This window comes from Mycetomoellerius zeteki, unplaced genomic scaffold (genome assembly GCF_001594055.1).
Source record: "Mycetomoellerius zeteki isolate Tzet28-1 unplaced genomic scaffold, Tzet1.0 scaffold114, whole genome shotgun sequence".
Taxonomy (NCBI): domain Eukaryota; kingdom Metazoa; phylum Arthropoda; class Insecta; order Hymenoptera; family Formicidae; genus Mycetomoellerius; species Mycetomoellerius zeteki.
The window spans coordinates 972,956-993,256 of NW_017256062.1; the positions used below are offsets into that span (position 1 = coordinate 972,956).

The window sequence follows — 20,301 nt, forward strand, 5'->3', positions numbered from 1 at the left end:
CGTACAAGCTATGCACAAATATCTGAAATTTGGTGAGCAGCATGCAATGCATTTTAAGTCGTCTAATAAATTACATTACAACTGAATTCGCTCTAATTTTATTGTGCTCGTGAATATTAATACCACTGTCAATATTAATAACATTTCCTCGGTGAAAAAATTTTGAATGACTTTCACAAATATATTTTAATATTAATCAAGTGATATCAATTTTATATATTACATTAATCTTATTAAATAAAGCATTCGAGAATGTTATTCAGAGATGCGTGAGTTTGCCGATTGATTTTAGATTTAACGAAGTTTGAAAAGTGAATTTAATATTAATTAATATTAATATTAATACGTGGAAAACTTTCGAGATTTATTCGAAGATGAGAGACTAGTTACTTATTCTTTCTCATTGAATTAATTTGCGAAACGCTATAGTTCGTTCGTTGGGGCGCTGACCCCGGAGATAGATACAGCTTTCTTATCGCGAGGAAGAAGAGGAAGAAAAAGAAAAAGAAAAGTGGAAGAGGGCCCAGACTGTTCACCAAGCAACAGCTGGCCCGTCACATCTCCCGCCGTCACTTCTCGGCCACGTTTCTTCACATACGAGGTGCCGAGAGTTGTTAGTTGTTACCAACCGATTTATCAGAACCGGTCTGTCCTCCTCTTTTATCTTCCTTTTTTCCTGCCGCACCAAGACCGGTCCAATAGCCCATTTCCCTTTCGTTCTTTCTATTCTTTTCTCTTCCTCTTGAACAGTCTAGATATTCTAGATCGTTCTGTCCGGTTGCTCGTAATGTCTTTGTTACGTTTATCACGCCGCCGAGTCAAGTCCTCTTTGATAGAGTCAAGTGGAACGAGGATTTTATTTTTTATTACTGACTAAAACGAGACTAGTAGATATATTATTTTGAATGTACAATTCTGAATTTTGTAAATGTAGCGGATTACTACTTACATTTTCTTAACATTTTTAAGTTATTATATTTAGTTTATTTGGGATTAATAAGTTTTATATTTTTCATAGTTTTATATTTTTATATTTTATTTTTTACAGTTTTCTATCTTCTGTATGTTTTAATACTATATTTTATACCTATATCACTTTTATTTTTACGTTTTGAAATGTTACAATCTCATGTTACCACAAACGTTATTTCAGAGTAAAAACTTTTGTTATACTAACAGTAATATACTAAATATTGAAAAAAATAAATTTTATATATGAGAGCATAGTATTCGTATTTATAAAATTTAATATTAAAATATTTGAAATTTATTAATATTGCTACAGTGTAGCAATATTCATTATTTAAAATATTTTTCATTATAAAAAATTGAAATTGAGTATCGTATTTTTTGATACTGAAAATTAAATTTTTAATTAACTATTATAAATGCAAATTTAGAGTCAGAATAATTCAAAGAACTCATATTCTAAATGTGCATAAGATGAAAAAGTAAAGTATATAGATAAACATGTATTTAATGCTGCATTATTTTATTTATCTGTTTATTTTAATCACGTTACTGAATTTTAGTTGTTTGCTTATTTTATTTTACGAAATAAGACAAATGCAGAGGGAAGTTTGTCAGATCTGCGCATGCTAACCGTCTATAGCATTTCACTAGCGCAGCGTTATCGATTAAAATATATTCGAAGGCGAGCTCTCCATGGCGAACATATTTATGTTCATGATTTCCGCTACTTTGCAGACGCACATTTTCTCTCCAAATATTCCGTAACATTCTCGCTTCGCAATTGGCGAGAATAAGACAGTCGTTATTATAAATAACGACTGCGCAGATAGTTCCTTCTTTAAGTATATACCTAAAACTTCTCGTTAGAAAAGTTTTCTCATTCGCGTCGTAGTCAAATGTTGGGAACTCGGACCAGTTCAAATCAACGCGATTATAGTTCTTCAAAAAAAAGCGCGAAGCGACTTTACGATATTGTACAAGAAACACACGAAGAGAACATAAAGTCTTGGTTCCAATTTGAATTCAACGTTTCCGCTAAAGGCGAGCACAATGAGATCATATTTAAACAACTCTTTTAATTAAGTACTCTCACAATTAAGAGTTATCACTTCTAAACAGCTCATTCAGTACTTCAAGAATAAAAATAGATTATACTTTATTGTATTAAAGTATTATATAATCTATTAAATTAAATTAATAGAATATTAAATTGATAGAATTAATGTAGATGTGAGAATTTATTAAATTAATAGATTATATTTTATTGTATTAAAGTAATATAATCTAATATTAAATTAAATTAATAGAATATTAAATTAATTGAATGTAGATGTGAGAATTTATTTTATTTTTTTGTAAGATATTTTTTCTTTTATCTGGTCGAAAAATGAAGATGATGGAAAATACGAGAAACTATTAAGGAGACAGTAATTTGATCAACTTAATAAACGTTATTTAATGAACTTCCACGATTAATTTTCGATTCGACCGTTTCTCCGTTACAGCTGCTTCTTATCGTGGCCCCGGCGAAGACGAAGACAAGAACTCGTACGCCGCACGAATTGCCTTTACCGGCAATTCTCGTATCTTGGGGCCGATCTGCATAGTTGTGGGCGCCCTTATGCTCGCGCTTGGCGTGCTACTCTGCATGCTCACGAGACGGGCGAGGCGGAGAGAGCGCAGGGTGGGCTTCCATTGTCCACTTCACGGGGATTTCTACCCTCTGAGTCCAGTCCAAAGTATCAAAATGCTTGGTGAGTTGAATCCAATATTATTCATTCGATAAAATAAATCTTATGTATAAGATAAGTGTTTTTTGAATTGAAATAAAAGAAAAATCTGTGATTATATATTGTAATTTTAGTCTATCATTAATCAATTAATCCACATTTATTCAGAGAAAATTAATTCTAAATTAGTCCAAGCGATTATTCTGTTGAATTAATCGGCTCCCTTTGAATCATTTTTTTCAACTATAAAATTAGTTTCTAAATTAATTTTAATTTAAAATTAATTTTTAATATAATTTTTAATTTATATCTTTATATACTGTATTATTATTTTATTGTGTCTACTGTATCTATTAAAATTTTCTATTGTTTGCTTTAATGTAATTTTTACAATAGCTTTATATTTGTATTTAAAATTCAATCTTTTGAAGAATTTCACAATAAAAAAAAGCTTTTTCATTGTTTGCTTTATCATTATCGCAAATACATTGACACGCTTCTGAAAACGAAATAAGCTATTCCGTGTAAATACTGTCGCGTGAGCATCGAAACTCATGTTTTCTGTTGCAATATCTCGTGATCATTTGTCGCGTGCAATCATCCCTTTGTGATCCGCACGGCAATAAACGCGTCGGCAATTTCAATGATACCTTTTCAAAGGGCAGAATTGCCGCTAAAATGCTTCCCGAGAAAAAATCTCGATACAGCTTTCCAACATCGCCAGTCATTATTGTCGTGTCACGCGATGCCATTATGCTTTTTATAGATGTTTTGTCAAAATTACAGCAAAATGATCCATTTTTTTACGAAAGATACGCATCCCCAGGTTAAATTACACATCTACAACAAACAATATTAGAATGTGCATCGTTGGAAGATAATTGATTGTCATTTGTCTTATTCAACTTTATTTTTACTCTATTTTTGATGATTATTAATCATCTGACTTGATCTTAAAATTTAGATCTAAAATCTCCGTAAATTTTCTAGTTATGTATAAGTGGTACATCAATTGTATTAACTACTTAATAACTCATTTAGCTGATTTTATCTTAAAACAACAAATTTATAGGCACTTCGCTATTTTACGACTTCGCCCTAGGAAATCTATCGGCGTACGTTATTTTATCGTTGCGAACGTGCCAGTTCGTGCCAATTGCTTCAAATTCAGGACGAGGCTGGATCAGGCAGGGCGAGGAGTAGGGTAGCTAACTGGATTGTCGGAATTCAGGCTAATACGGCTCTATCAGATTATTGCGTGGGTCGATCGCGCGCATCGCGAATGTTACAAGTTTCCGCATTCGACTGCCGAGAGATCGAAAAATCGCATCGAATCGTCTAAAAGAAAATCTTTAACAATGGAAATAATCCTATTACTTCCGGGCCTTAGACTTGGGAGAACCGCGAGAGGCGAGAGTAACGTGAGTTATCGATTGCTCGCTTGACTCTGAGAGACAGACGAGACAAAATTTGGAAATATCAAGATCACTGTCAAATAACTTTTAACGGTTGTAAATATCGAATGCTTATACAAGTTATATTTTACGATCAATGAATGTTGCGAATTCGGAGGCTTAAATTTTTCATGTCTCGGAAGCAGCGTGGCGTCAAAAATTCAGGAAGCTCCGGAAATTTAGAGCTCCCGCTAGTCGCATCTTGACAGGAGACGCGAACTTTTGAGAGAATTGTTACTGCAACGCTTGTATGTGACAGTTGCTGCTGTTGATATATAGAAACTTGACGATGCAACGATAATAAAAATTGCAAGACCTGCAGTCTCTTCTACTAGATGGCACGAAGCAACTAATGTTTTGTACACAATAAATGGAAGTGTTGCTAAAATATCTGAAAATTTAGCTAGATACAGATCTGAAAGTAATTTGGTTGGATCATTAAAATAACTGTTAAAATAATTATGTAGTCCCTCAAACTGGTTGCTCGAATGTCAAAACTTTTTACAGTATTGCTTATCATAGTCATCATGCTCGAGTTTCCTACGTAATTATTTTAATGGTCCAAAATTATTTTCAGATTTGTATCTAACTAAATTGTAAATACTTTAGCAAAATTGTTTTTTTCATGTACAAACTATAAATAGAATATTGCTACGTATTTCTATTTAAAAAGAGTCTTTTTAGGCATACCGTGCATTGCTTATACTACTTACATTTATGTACTACTTAATTTCTTGTCTATCTTATACTTATCTGTTCATATTATATCTGCTTTTTATATATATCTTTTTTACTTGTGTTTTACTTGTTCTTCAATTTCTTGTTCATCTTATGTTTTATCTTTTTTATATTTATATGATATCTATTTTATATATCAAAGTTGAACTTACGAGCAGCAATATTATTGCCACACTTTTAGAGTTTCATTTAACGCTACATTTATTCTCATGTATGTCTTCAATTTCAGACATTGGTAATCTATATTTCTTCATGCTTCAATAAAGTTATTATTATTATTCTGAAAAAATAATGAGTGCAAAATTTTAGATGAGTATTTATTTAAATGGTTAAAATCATTACAATATTGTATATAAATATGTTGGTAACAGATTTTATTTCTATAAAATAAACGTGAATTTTAATAACAAGGATTTCAACAACGAATGAACATATCATATATTAACGACGTGAGAAAATGTAATTTTGATTTGATTAATTCTTGTTTCCATCAATCTCCTCACATACGTACATATGTTCTTACTTTAGCTTCAAGGTGGTTTTCCCATTCGTTTTTACACGACGATTTATTCGGGTCGCAAAGCTTGGAACTCGACTGATTGCCCAGTTGCAATTTCTTTCGCGGCGTAGCACGCAATAAAATCTTATTAGAGCCGAAGGTCGTTTTTGCGTACCCCCTTGTGCGAAACATTCCGTCGTAACGTTACTCATACTATAGCTTGCTACAATTTTTAAGCTTCGCCGATTTGCGAAACCTAAGAAGTACCTAAGCTTGTACAAAATAAGTCAATAGCTTGTTTTGCAGAGTAATGTAAAATAATCTTTATTCTATACGCCGTTTAACATGCTAAAATATGAACGACGAATAATGCAAAAACGACAATTGTCTGGTTTTTTATTGTCTTTTTTTTCGTGTTTTGCAAGTCTTTAAATGAGAGAAATATTGTTAGTCGCACACATCCTTTTAAGTAATGATTATTTTTTACGAAGAATATTTTCTTGATAATAATCTTAAAATACTTATTACAAATTTTAGAAAAATGATTATTATACATTCAAAACAAGAATTTAATTTATTTCGAAGGATATTATAAAATTGATCGAGGAAGCGACTTTATATAAGCAAATCGAATTTGTTTTAATTTAATAATCTTGATTGAAATATTAAACTCATTAGGAGTCTAAACATATTTTGAATAAATTTGATGCTTGTGATGAACTTGTGATAGATTTATGAATCTTTGAAACAAATAATTGTTATTACAGTATGTATTTATCTGTGTATATATAACATATCAATGATACATCACAAACGTAGAGCGGAGAACGTTAGAATTCTGCTAATTGAATATGCACACTCGAATGCAGAGGGAAACGCGATTCTGCTGCTGATGATATTCTAGATTTTAGAAAATGCGTCGGCGTTCGCGGGTGAGGAGACTGATTACATTAAGGAAATAAAGTTGTCGTTGAGATTACAGACCTCGACCTTCACGCGATTTACGCAGCGTGCGTTCGTATAATTTTTTCAGTGATTATGTTTTTTATTACGAGATTTATTTATTTTTTTCTTTCATGAAAGATGCCATTCACTTGATTTCAACATTTCCAGTTTTGCTATACTTCAGAAATTTTAGATTTTCTACGAAGAACTCTCCAAGTCTTTTTCTTCTCTCCAATCTTTTTCTTTTCTTAATCTGAACGCGCACGTAATTGCTTAGTTACGTGAAAGAGATAATTGCGTCTATGCATCAGGTAAAGATGCATTTGCAGAAAAATTCTAGCGGTAATAGCGTCACATATAGAAGGGAAAGTTTAAAGAAGGATTGATTTAATGCTGCTAAAGGTCGATCCCGATCGTTTCTCGTCACGCAGAAACCCCGAGAAAGAAAGCTCTTTGCATCCAGGGTCGCAGCGTACGCAGTGCGACGCGCGTGCATCACTTTCAGTTCCGCCCATTTAATTTCAGCCCGAGTGGATCGCTACTTTTTCTCCCTCTTTGTGCGTTCTTCGATTCAAACGCGTTCCTTTTCATGCGTCTCGCATTCTCAGCACATCCGGAGCGTTGCGCTATATACCTCAGACATCTTATTGCGTACACCAAAGGAGCTTAGTATATTCTATCAAGGACGGGTTCTCGTCTCCTATTTTCATCCTGGCTCGGATATACCCTTTGTGCAGTTTTCGCGAGACTGAAAGTTTTCCAGAAATCTCATACCGGTGATGATATTTTCGCTTGAATATACTTCAAGCAGATGTAGACATTTCGAAATAATCTTCTATGTAGTGTTGAGAAAATATAACTTTCATAGCTATAAAAAGAGAATTAATTATGATAAATGTTGATAGAATATTTTAAAATTATTTGATATTTTTGATATTCTTATTTGAATATTTGAATGGATATTGAATTATTTAATGAGAATTAACGATTGTAAGCTTGTTATCGTATTTGATTGAAAACAGGTAGAAAAAACAGAACAAGAAGATAATATTAGTAGAAATATTAAGAAAACGGCAAATATAAGAATAAAAACGTTGTAAGTAATGCGCGAATAAAATACAACACAATTAATTAATTGTAAGTACATACATAAATATTTTTATATATAACGTTTCAACTCTTTTTGGAATCATTCTCAGCTTACAATTGGTAATTCAAGCTGAAGTGTTATTCACATTGTCAATGTGAATAACTCAGACGCGGAAGATTCTTGTTAAGGGAATGTCTCGAGGAATCGAGACTGTCGAAAAAACATATGACTCCATGGTTTGAATAACGTTAGAGAACATATGTTCTATTCCAAGGCAACATTTAAAACGATATTTCGGTTCGTGATGTACAATATAGCATTGGTCACAAAGAAATATATATAAATAATTAACAAGGATTAAATAGTTAAACGTGGTTAAAATTAAGATATTTCTTTCGTACCTACTATAACACGTTCGATTTAAATAAGTAATGTCAACGGAAACAAAATACCTAATATTTTTATTAAAGGCTTATAAAAACATTTATGCTTAAAAATTAAATTTGCGAGAAAAGATGACAATTATTTATAAATTGTTTAAAGAAACTACTTAGATTGTACATGATAACTTTGAAAAAGTAACTATCTATTTTCTGACAATTTTTTCAATAGTTATGATTTATGATGAACTATTTTCTTTACCAATCTTATGCTGACTGACGTTTTCAAATGTGAATTATATGGTAGTACTTGTTAAACAAGCGTGCTTTATATGAAAAATAACAGATACTATTTTTAGAAACATCATCGTAATCTCAAGCAAGACGAGTATTCGTCGTGCGAAAACAATTCTCGTTCTTCACGGTGGCGTACAGTAATGACAACTGTCACCAAAGCTTTATGACGAGACGACGAAATTACGTCTGGCTCCGCGAAGCGTGGCTAAACACAGCTTGTCTTGCGGAAGAGGCCATACAAAAAATGCGGGCAAGAGTCTTACTTGGGGATGAGCAATCAGAGCAATGGCATGGAAAGCGTGACCGACGACGTGCTTTTAAAATTTCCGTCTGTGAGTAATACTAATCTGAACGCAACCAGAAATCGAAAAAGAAAATAATGGAACAAATGTGCACTCGATGATTATGTCACACGAATCTAAGCGAAGAGCAAGTTTTAAAAGAGACAATGCTTTCTTGTCGATACTTGTTTATGAACATAGGAGATCTCTATTGAAAAAATTTCGCTGAAATTATTTCACATTTTGGAACATTTCAGCGAAATTGTTAAAAATTTGTTGAAATTACATTTACTGAAAAAATGAATTTTTCAGTTAACATACTGAAAAAACATACTGAAACTGAACTGAAATTATCCTGAAATTTCTCTGAAATGTTTGCTGAAATTTTTTCTGAAATTTTGCTAAAAATGAATTTTTCAGCTAAAAATCGCTGAAATTAAACTGAAATTTTTCTGAAATGCTGAAATTTTGCCGAAAAGTGTTCCAAAACGTGGAATAATTTCAGCAAAATTTTTCCACCAAGAATACCATGAAAATGTATTGAATTTTTATTTCACTATTAGAATCCTAATTGAATTATATTTTAACAATGAATATCGGAGAATAATAATAATTGTTACTGAGATCTTTTATGAATATTTGAGGCCTTCATATTTTAAATAAAAAAAATCGGCTCCATATTGCTCCAAAATATTTTTTGAATTTAAGGTCGGAGAGGTTCTGGTATACTGTATTTTTTATAGATTGTTTGCAAGTTTGCTATCTTCTGCGCTAACTCGAAGTTTTCATGCTTCGACAAATTCATCTCGTCGTTGTCGGAAACTCTCCGTAAATTTGATCTTCGCGTAGCGCAAGCGGAGTATGACTCGGAGATAAGTTTGTACGCAATTTTCTTGCGAGCGCATCACCGACGATGCGTGAAGCCCTGCCTCAAGAGGCAGAAGGAAAGGAAGAGTCTACATATATTATATTGCGTATATAGCGATCTCTCCTTGCCATCATTGGAAACGAAGCGGAAAACTGGCGCTCATCCGTCGTCGCCGAATCGACTTCGCTGAGTGAAAAGACCGATTGCGTATCGATCTAAATGTAAATTCGCTGTGGCAGTAGAGGATCGTCTTCGAGAAGCGTAGCCTTGGTGCATCGTCGTGGCACGAATGCAAATCGCATAATCGCGACGCGTAGACGTCGATGCGGGGCGGGAAAACGAAGTGATCACAAGGTGAAATTTAATCGACATCCACAGGTCGTTTTTGTGACGTAATTGAGTGCATTTTTTTTATGTGGCAGAATTCATTTGTGCGATACTCCTGCAAAAAATCGAAGCAAGAAATCGGTATACAGTTTCTTATAAATGTAACATATTCTATATGGATTAAATTTTTCTAAAATATCTAAGATTATTAATATGATACTAGTTAGAAAGTTCTTTGAATTAAAAACTTTTATACATTTAAATTTGTATTGTGTTAAACATACACGAATAAACCCGGGATACTCAAACGTAAAAGGACGGAAAAAATGAAAAAATTATGTATATACAGGGTGTCCGACGTAACTGTGATCATGATTTTTCCGGCATTTCCGATGATCTGACAAAAATTATTTTGGATAAAAGTTAGCGCGAGCTGGCGAGTTACGGGAGACCGAGATTATTATATCTCAATAAGGGTAGATTTAACCAGAAAATTCTGAATTAAATATTGGTTATTTTCAATTAAAATTTTACTAGATTTAATCAGAAACCTAATAGATATAACCAGAGTTATTCTGGATCGTTCGTTTCCCATCAGAATTCCAGTTAATTAAAACATTTTTTTCCGTGCAGAATTATAAAACTTACACTGTTAAATCTATAGTGTTAAATTTAACCTAATGTGAGTCGCCACTGCTCCTACTAAATATATCGTTATTTTTTATCAAAACGATAGTTATATGTATGACACTGTATAGTTAAATATAACCATTGTTTTAGTATAAAATAACTATATGATTGAGTAGGAGCAGTGGCGACTCACGTTAGGTTAAATTTGACACTATAGATTTAACAGTGTATGTCACATTCGTAATCAATCTGCAAAATTTTTCGCAAAAACAACTTTCATCATAGATGACGCTTTCGGGAAGAATATAGATTATTCTCTTTGATTTAGAAATCAACATCCTGTTTTTAAAATAAAATTTGCGTAACGATATATTCCGAATTTAATTCTATCGTAGATATTGATTTGTGTCGCACTCTCCATATCATATTTATATATTTTGTGAAACGCAAACGGCTAAATAAAGATGTCAATAAAAGATACAGTGCGATCTTCGAAATAAATGAGACTGCATTAGGCGATGTAGTAATGGTAAAGAAGCTATCAACACTGGTTGCTGCCAACCGGGGTTAGCGACGGTGGGCGTCGCTGAACGTCGTCGATGGTGGTTTAGCAACAGCATTAGCGAGCTAGTTTGTACAGGACAGAGTAAAATGGGTCGCGCAGGGTCCATGACATCTGCTGCCCTCGATTCTGCTCCTCTTCCTCCTCCTCGTACGTCCGTATCTCGTCCTTCCTCTCGTTCCTGAATGTGGGTCTTCTCCGTTTTACCCCTTTCTGCTCCGCCCCTCTTAACAAATACTCTACGGCAACGTCGGATAATGTCGTTACCACACTTCGCCCTCCGCCTAATCGCATTTCGTATTTTACCGGCATTCATGAACGTCACTGAAGATAAACGCGACGGTTATTATTATCGAGGAAGGTCTCTGATGGCAAGCTCGCTCTCTTAGATCTTTGCAAGGGTATTCCGCTCATAAAATGATTTGCGATTTCATTAGCTCTTAGTTACTCGTATTCTATTTCTGATTTAACTTATTGTTATACTATGTATGCATCAGTCGTTTAACGAAACACAAATCTAGAAATTAAATTTGTGATATTTCGAAAATAGAGATGTTCGTGTTAATTTGACTGCTGTTCTCGTAAATAGAAGTCAAATTAAATTTGTTTTAACAAGATCTTAATAAGTATATATATCATGCAAATAAATAATCTTGAGCTATATGTATATAAGGCTATCGTGAGATGAATCGCTAATATTAAGTCAAGTATAGACATAGAAGAGCTAATTATAGAGATCAAAAGCTTTTGGAATATAATTGACTTCTTTTAAGCTGTAATTAACCCTTCTGTTCCTATATTGCGATCATAAATCTCATCTTAATCGCATTGTAACCTTTTCAATTTGCTTTATTCAATATTAATTACAGAGACGTTATGCTGTGGATTGCTTATTTGCATTCACGAAACGAACGACGAATGTAATAAACTCACGCTAGCCATTAATTTTTTTGGTAAATAAAATTGTTCGACGGAAAAATATACGAACTTTATATAAACGTGCATTAATGTACTACATACTAACAAGGAATAATGAAAAAGAATTGAAAGAAGCTGTTTGTCCTCAAGATGATACGGCGTGCACGAATTGTTTCGTAATCATTTGGCGCGTGGAAAAATGTCATTCTGTTGTTCCAATATTTAAAATACAATGCAGGTGCGGAGCACGAACGACGGATGGACGGTGTTCCACAGTTTACAATTAGACGACAGATGTTGCAGCCGTGTTTTCAGGGCCGCATGTATAAACGTTGCTTCCGTCGATACAGTTTGTTTCTCCTATATCTATCTGCGTACCCGCAACACCCACCTATATGACTTACTACGACTTTCTCCAGTTCTTCAAGTATTGAAAGGTTTTCCGTGGGCGAGTAGACGATGGACGTGCGAGAGAGAGAGAGAGAGAGAGAGAGAGAGAGAGAGAGAGAGAGAGAAAACAGTAATATGACGACAAAATGCTTAAGTGCGAAGAGAACTGTCTCGTATGAGTATAGCCGTCAGAGACATAGGTTTCCTGGTCAGTTATATAATTTATATTGGACGTCACTCTTTTCACTTACGACATTTTTCGTATAGAATATGGAGGCGGTATCTTCTCGGCAAAAATTTGCTTCCGGATTGTAGAGAATTGGAAACCTTTTCCAGAAAAGAGCTGAGCTTAGAAGCTAAAGATAATAAAGAAATTTTCTTCTTTCAGCTAAAGTTTAGATAAATTTTTGTTTGATAAATTTTTTTCAATATGTATTTATAGATAAAAATAAGGTAAAATAAAATGAATTTGTTCGGTGTAATAGACTAATAATGAGTTTAAAAGTTTTTCAGAACTGTAAAGTTCTGTAAAAGCGAAGCTTTGTTAAATTGAATAAACTAGACTAATTAGACACATACGTGAAAATGTAACTTTAACGTTCATTATTCATTATGATTTTATTTTATATTTTAAATGACTTTTTGCAATTACATTTCATTAATTAAGCTACTCTGACATTCTGTTAATTACAATATTAATTGTAGCGTTGTATTGTAATTAAATTGCCGCACACAATATATGTATATGGTAGATATTCTGCATTATTATATTACTCCAAAAAGATAATATCTATGTCAGATTACACTATGCTACCTGCATGATAAGGCTCTATTGTAATAAATGATAAACCATAATACATCAGTGAATTTTAACCATAAATAAAGATCGGATAATCCGCATATGAGGAAGCTTAAAAAAAGCTCTTTTAATACAATTATGATAACATAATAAGAAAATAACTGTTTTCAAGTAATTGTAACATTTAGAGTAATTAAAAATTTATTTACAGATTGTATTAGGTTAAGATCTCTACAATAGTTATTTATTGAGCATCAAAATTTAATTTGTAATATTATTTCAGTAGTTTAGCTGCGTTTGTAAAGTCCGGAAAAATTCGACGCGTAGTGAATATAACTACAATTATATGCAAGTACATATATAGTATATATATAATATAATTCAAAATTTAAATTTTATTTAAAAGAAGCAATTAAAGATCTAGCTTTGACCTGCATTAGGCCTTTAATATATTATTATTTAGAGTAAACTTTTAAGAAAATAATATTCTAAAACGATAAAAGCAATTAGTTGAACTAAAGACTCTTATAATTTTGTACAAACAAAACAATAAAATTAATAAGAAAAAATTCACAGGCAATTAAGAGTCAATGCGGTAATTAATGCGTACAAATTTCAAAAGTATTAATAATTAAACATCAATATTATTGTATTTATCTGGAGAGAAAGAATTTCAAAAGTATTAATAATTAAACATCAATAATATTCTATTTATCTGGAGAGAAAGAAAAACTAGACAAAACAGTCTATAATCTTTTACATTTCGTAAATATCTTCATAAGTTGAATCTATGTGAATAACCTTTTTGAAATTATTATTTTTAACTTTTTCTCTCGATTTTAAGGAAAAAATTTCGCTATTATTTTTAGCTTCTAAAGCTCTCATCTCCATTGGAAAGGGTTTTTAATTCTCTATAATTCAAAAACAATTCTTCACATTTTTACCGAGAAGATACCGCCTCCACATTTTATTTGAAAAATCCATAAAAGGAGTGACGTTCAACATAAATTATATAACTAACTAAAAAACCTACGTCAATGAAACCTATTATTCCAGGATCCTGAACTTTTGACTCCATTTTCCACGAATATGCGTAGCGTATGCTCCACAGGAGATAGAATTGGCGGTCAGCGTTGTCACCCGCCCATCCTACTCTTTCGAGGGGCTGCATTAATTTCGCTGGCGTTCGAACATATTTCGCAAATGGTTCACGATTTATCAGATTATCGTTAAACGCCGATTGATCTTCCACGAGGACGCGTTTTGCTGCATCGCTCAACTGTGCAATCGTCAGATCTGATGAGATATTTTATTTCGTTGAAAGGTCAGGTTTATCGTGCAATGCAGGACACGCTAACCCTGGCGCGGTTAGAGATAACGGGAGGGGAGAGGGATTGATTAATATGGCATAGCACAGCGACGAGTTAGTCGGCAAATAGTCTTGGCCTTTGCTAAAAGTGGGTCGTCCTCACGTTTCGACGATGCCTGGTCAGCCAATTAAAACGCTGACCGCCGCTGAATCGTGGAATACCACCTTTGACTTCCTTCGACCTATTCCAATGAGCTATGTCAGTCAGTTAATTAGAGTCAAAATGATGTTATTTCGGTACTATACAGAGTGTAACTGAAATAATGCCCACTAATCATACAGTGCTTTTCCTAATAAAAAACTAAGTCGAAAAGTCTACCATTTTGCAATTTTCGCAATAGTTAACGAGATTTATTAATTTCTAAATATTATCGAATAAACGGATAAAATTGATGTATAAGACAATTTTTTAATATTTTTCCATGTTCTTTGTGAAATATTTTGAAGATTTTTCTTAAAAAATTCTTAAAGATATCTTAAAGCTGTCTTATACATCTATTTTAGACATTTTGTTCATTGGGTAACTAAAAAAAAATATTGCGAAAAAATGGTAGAGGACTTTTCGTCTCAGTTTTTTATTAGGAATAGCACTATATGATTAGTGGGCGTTATTTCAGTTACACTCTGTATACTTGTAGGTATATGCGTTGCAATTCGTCTTCTATAGTTTTTTAATTGTGCACATGTATAAAATTAACAATTTAAAAAATCTGCCAAGAAGATAGATATTAAATTAAATTCCTGTTAGAAAACAAAGATCAGGTCTAAATTTATTAACAAACAAATAAGTTGCCTTATATAAAAATTCTACAAAGTGAAATAAATATAACGCGTAGTACATATAAAGAACCTGCACAAAAGAATGTTTGTATTTCTTTTTCGTTCTTCTCGATATTTTTAAAAATAAATCTTGATATTTTTTAAAAGCAATCGAGACCTCATTTATCAATTTTAATTTTTAAATAATAACGGAATTGAAATAACCGTCGTTTCTCTTATTTCGATCGCTTAATTAAAAAAAAGGACGGTTTGGAACATCCACAGATACGTGGATGCTGGTAATCGATTGGCGGTTTGCCGCGAGTTTATTGAGAGTTTGGACGTTGGTTAGGAACAAATCCCAGCGGACTGTCGCTTACAGACCTCGCCGTCTCATCTTCTTCTTTTCGTTCTCCCATGACGAAACTTTCTATACTTGAAGACCTTATTCCGAGACGAATATCGAACGGTTTTCCGATACTTTCGACCTCCGGACCTCTTCTTTCCCTCTTATATTGTCCGCGCGATTTGTACCTACGACACGACGCGACGGTGCAATATCCACTAGTCCGCCGTTGCGTCATTCTTTTTTGCTATTGTTTAGCTTTACGAAGCCCGAGAAATTCTGACGGAAGTAGAGTGACGGCTATTGACTTCGAGATTAAACGATTCTTGCACGACTATATACGACGGCGACGCGGCGACGGCTAGGCATGGCACAAACATTCATGCTCATACATCCTCACCCGCCGATAAATAATTTAGTTCGAAAGCTTTTACCCAAATGCTATAAAAGTGATGAATGACCGAGGAAGGATAATTGAAATCGTTCAGTACATGGAATTGTATTATAACTTGATAATACTATTAGAATTTACAATTGTTACTGAATCGTTAAGAAAAATATTGGATTTTTGTTTAATAATTACTTTGGAATAACTGATTACTAATTTTGTTATTGAAATTTATAATATTATTTCGTGTGTTCAAAGTTCTCTTTAAATCTTTTTAATCCTACGTCAGTCTTCGTTATCTAAAAGATTTTGTATTTAATTTCCTGGAAGGAAAAATTAATCTCCTCAGCACTAATCTCCGTAACCTTTCACCTTACAATGTTAGATATTTGCGCTTAGAGAGTTCGAGGAAGCTAGAATTTCGTTTACTTCACGGTAATTTATCATGTTTTGATATTAAAGTTGATGGTTTGCTAACTCGGGTTATTAAGAGAAAAAAAATGCTTCTATAACAGATAGTAGATATATTATATTTTTAACCGATATGTGCAAAGGAAAAAAATAGTTTTCTTCAGATATCTCAATTTATTGGAAATAGCTTATCATACATATTATTTTATTAATCTAATAAATTTATCATTTGAAAATATATTAAAGTAAATATTTGTCACCGATATTTATCATTTATAAATTTAACATTTGAAAATATATTTACATAAATGTTTATCACCGGTATATGCTGTATGAAATAATTCGATCGTAATGAAATGACTCTGCATTTTATGAACAGGAAGAGTATCTTACAGCATCATCTATTCATCAACTTTTTCTCATCGGTGATGTTACATCACCGTGCAGTCATGCGTTTGGCAACAGTTATAATTTTTTTTCACGCTCGTATGTGTACGCGTGAAGTATACATAGCTGAGAACGAAATGTTGGTTACAGGCTTTGTTGGTACGAGCTGATCTCCATTGTTGGAAGACCGAATTATAGAACAGAGTATTCCACGCTCTATGCAGACTCTCGAGTCGACAATCCGACCGCGTTACAAATTTCATGCTTGTACTTGTCCACCGCATTGCACCACTGTTTGAGCAGCTTCCTTCCTGTCTGAATTATCCAACGTTGACGTTGGAAGGCAGCTAGAATTTAATTGGCGAGCGACCATGATCCCGGGAATGTCCAACGAGCATTCCTGAATTTCGTATGTAATAAATTTTGCAAAATTGCACACATTGCGCGTTAAAACAAAGAATTCAAAATTTCAAGAATGTATTCCTTGTGTTCTATATTCTATAATTTCACATTCTTCTTCAGTGGCATAGAGTTGATTTTCTTTTAATGGTGCTAACGTCAGAATGTCTATCAAATCTACATGTATTTCAGAAACCTTTGTCAAGTTGTTACCACTGAAGGCACTGAAAATGGAACAAGATATATATACCGAAATTAACTATTAATTACGTATTAATTTAGTACCTCAATTTCTAATTTTCAAAATACGACAAATAAAAAAGTATAACATTTAAATCAAAAGATATAAGATTAAATACTCTTTAAGTGCGTCTATGTATCTCAATTTTAAAAGATATTTCACTCTTGTTTGTGTGTGTTTAAAAAGACTCGGTAACTTAAGAATTTTGACGATAAAAAGTGAGCAGAGATTATATATCTTAGGACTACCAAAATCAGAAGATAATTTAATACCGAAATTTCAGGCTTCTGTGTCAATTTTTATATTTCTAAACCTAGAAGTCAAAGAAGCGGTCATAATAATATATGAATAGAAAGATTAAAGTATCTTTCAAAATTGATACAGAGGATTGGTTCCAGTGTTAAATTATTTCCTAATTTTGGGCTCCTAAGATATACAACATCTAATTTTGGTACTCAGTTATCGTTGAAAAAGCACCTCTAAGTTATAGTGCGTTAAAATAAACAAATATGACGTATCTTTTAACATTAGAACCGCGGGTCTAAATTAACCCAATTACGGTTCAAGATAAACTTGGCTTTTTACGAGGCAGAATTGTCATCATAAAAGTAAAATTACTTGTAAGTAATTATGATTATTTATGAAAAGTCACAAAAATCTAAAGCTCCACGTGCAAATCCAAATTAACTGGAAAAGAAAAACTATCAGATGGTTAAAAATGGCACAGCCGCGGTTCTAGTATTAAAATCGAGACACTTAAAAGTATTTAAAGAGTTACTTATACTTAATATTTTGTGGCATTTATTTTTTTTTTTTTTAATTTTGTTTGGATTATGTGTTAATTTGAGAGAGACATGAATCCAGCATTCTCATCTTTAAACGCAGATTCCTGCTAAATAGCTTGAGCACTAGAATCAGCAATTGAGTACTCAATTAGCACTAAATTAGCACTTACTTTTGCTATATATCTTCTTCTGAGCTTTTCAGTGATAGGAACGGTAATTTGACAGAGGTTTCAGGAATACATTTGCAAATGTTTCACGTCTCTTTTTTATTATATATTTTTTGTACGTGACGTTTAATCGATATTTAAAGATCTTCCCATCCAACAATCACTGAAAAAATAGTCGGATGTTCGCTGATAACGACATTTTAAATAATCGTGTCCCAGCAGTACGAAACGTGATCACAATTTTTATTTCATTTCATCGAACGATGACACACGTTATTTAGAGCTCTCCATAACAAATATTGTCAAACGAAGAGCGAATCTAGTTGCTGTCTATATAATGAAGACGCAGTCGTTCCATCTGTTAATATATATTTGGTTTCTATTTCATGACGGAAATCTAAATAACCAAGAGAGTCGCGTATCACTTGGGCAAATCACTAACTATGCCGTATATTCAAATCGCGATGGATTCGAAGGAGGTCGCGAAAGCTCCCCTTTGCATACTAAACACCCCATTATCTTGACGCTGCAATAATGCTATCAATACAGGAGGAGTTCAACATCTCCCGCTTAGTACTCATGATAACCGTGCAGCACGCATGCCGACATAATTATCTTATAATGATTTTTGAGATAAATATCAAAGAAAAATCACGCAAGGATTAAAGTCCTTTTTTACACTGAAAGAAAAGATTATCTACTGCAGCAAATTAGATGGTAAAATATGGCATAGCATTTTTAATTGACTGTAGCAGCCAATTCTTGGTTGCAGCAATCAATTTTTGATTGCGTTAGCCTATCCGCAATGTCAATACAGGATTTCGATAGATTAACGCAACCAAAAATTTGCTGCTGCAACTTTAGAAAGTTAATCATATTATTAAATAATAAAAATAATTTTTGTGTAGTATAAGCATGTGGCTATTGCAAAATGACCCCTTACGGTTTAGATTCTATTTATTAGTTACGTGCAAAAAATTCCTAAAAAAACTGTATTAATTATCCCCAGTCTCCCCTAATTTCTTCTCTGAAGAGTTTTTGATGAATAACTGAATATAAATTTGTCATTAACATGATACCTATATTCGTACATGCTTTATTATGTTATTCTCAAAGTTTTTATGCATATGCAATTTAAAGTTAAGTGAAAGAATTTACGTTTTTAAAATTGCTAAATACTGCTCTTACTAAAAAAAAATAAAAGTTTCTGTTTATAATGACGTTGAGATAGTTAAAAATACCAACAACTTTTTTACCACGATACGCTTTTAGATGCAGAATATATTTTGTCGCAAAGCATAATCTATTATAATCTGTTTAGTATATTTATGTATACAATGCGTTTAAAAAAAAGGCACCAAATAACTATTTATAAAATAGATTGTTTACAATTAATTTTTTTTATATAACGTTAATTGTTACGTTCTTTATAACTATCTATTTAAATTTATATATCTAAGGGGTAAATAAACCTTAAATAAAATCCTCGTTGCAGTAAACTTTATTTCAAACTCTCTCTAAATGAAAAATAATGTTAATAATTTTTTTTAAACTTTATTGATCAGAAATTCTCAATCTCGTATTATTAAGAACTTGTTAATTATATTCTTACACTGAATAAAAGGATGTATCAACAGCATTATTTTAATTGATTAATTTTGTTCAATTCAATAACACTATTAATGAAACAAATACTTTTGTTTTAATAAAATTTATTTATTTCATTAATACTGTTGTTAAATCAACAAGGTTATTTTCAATTAAAATGATACTGTTGAAACATCAGTGTATTAATAAAAAGTTTACTTTGAATTTTTCAAAAAATCTCTAGTATATAAATTGATACTAATTAGTTAAATGATTCGCTGCTGATGTTTCATCAGTGCATCTGTTTTCGTCGATAGTGTTCCTAAAATAACCAGTGAGATATGTGTTGTTTCAGGGGTATCTGGCAAGGATGTAAACGGATGGCCGAAGATCCCGTGTTTGAAAGGTCGCGCGTCTAGCAAAGGCGGAAGCGGTGCAGGAGGACCGCACGTAGGCCCGCCGCAATGTCCGCACTCCGTTTTGAGCAGCACTCGCAGTTCCGTGAGCAGCTCGCCTTTGAGTCCGTGCCCGACGCCCATGCCTTTCCTAGTGACTTCGGGCTCTGTCAGGTGAGTATAGCTC

At 32.8% G+C, this 20,301-nt stretch overlaps 1 protein-coding gene across 4 annotated transcripts in view; it reads left to right on the forward strand.

The window, feature by feature from the left end:
- LOC108729162 (uncharacterized) overlaps positions 1-20,301 on the forward strand; it is an 81,156-nt gene that overhangs the window by 52,635 nt on the left and 8,220 nt on the right. For all 4 annotated transcript variants that reach the window (XM_018458139.1, XM_018458147.1, XM_018458153.1 and 1 more), the window contains exons 3-4: positions 2,478-2,726; positions 20,075-20,288. In XM_018458139.1, the coding sequence (XP_018313641.1) occupies positions 2,478-2,726; positions 20,075-20,288 (463 nt within the window). The remainder of the gene's footprint in view (positions 1-2,477; positions 2,727-20,074; positions 20,289-20,301) is intronic.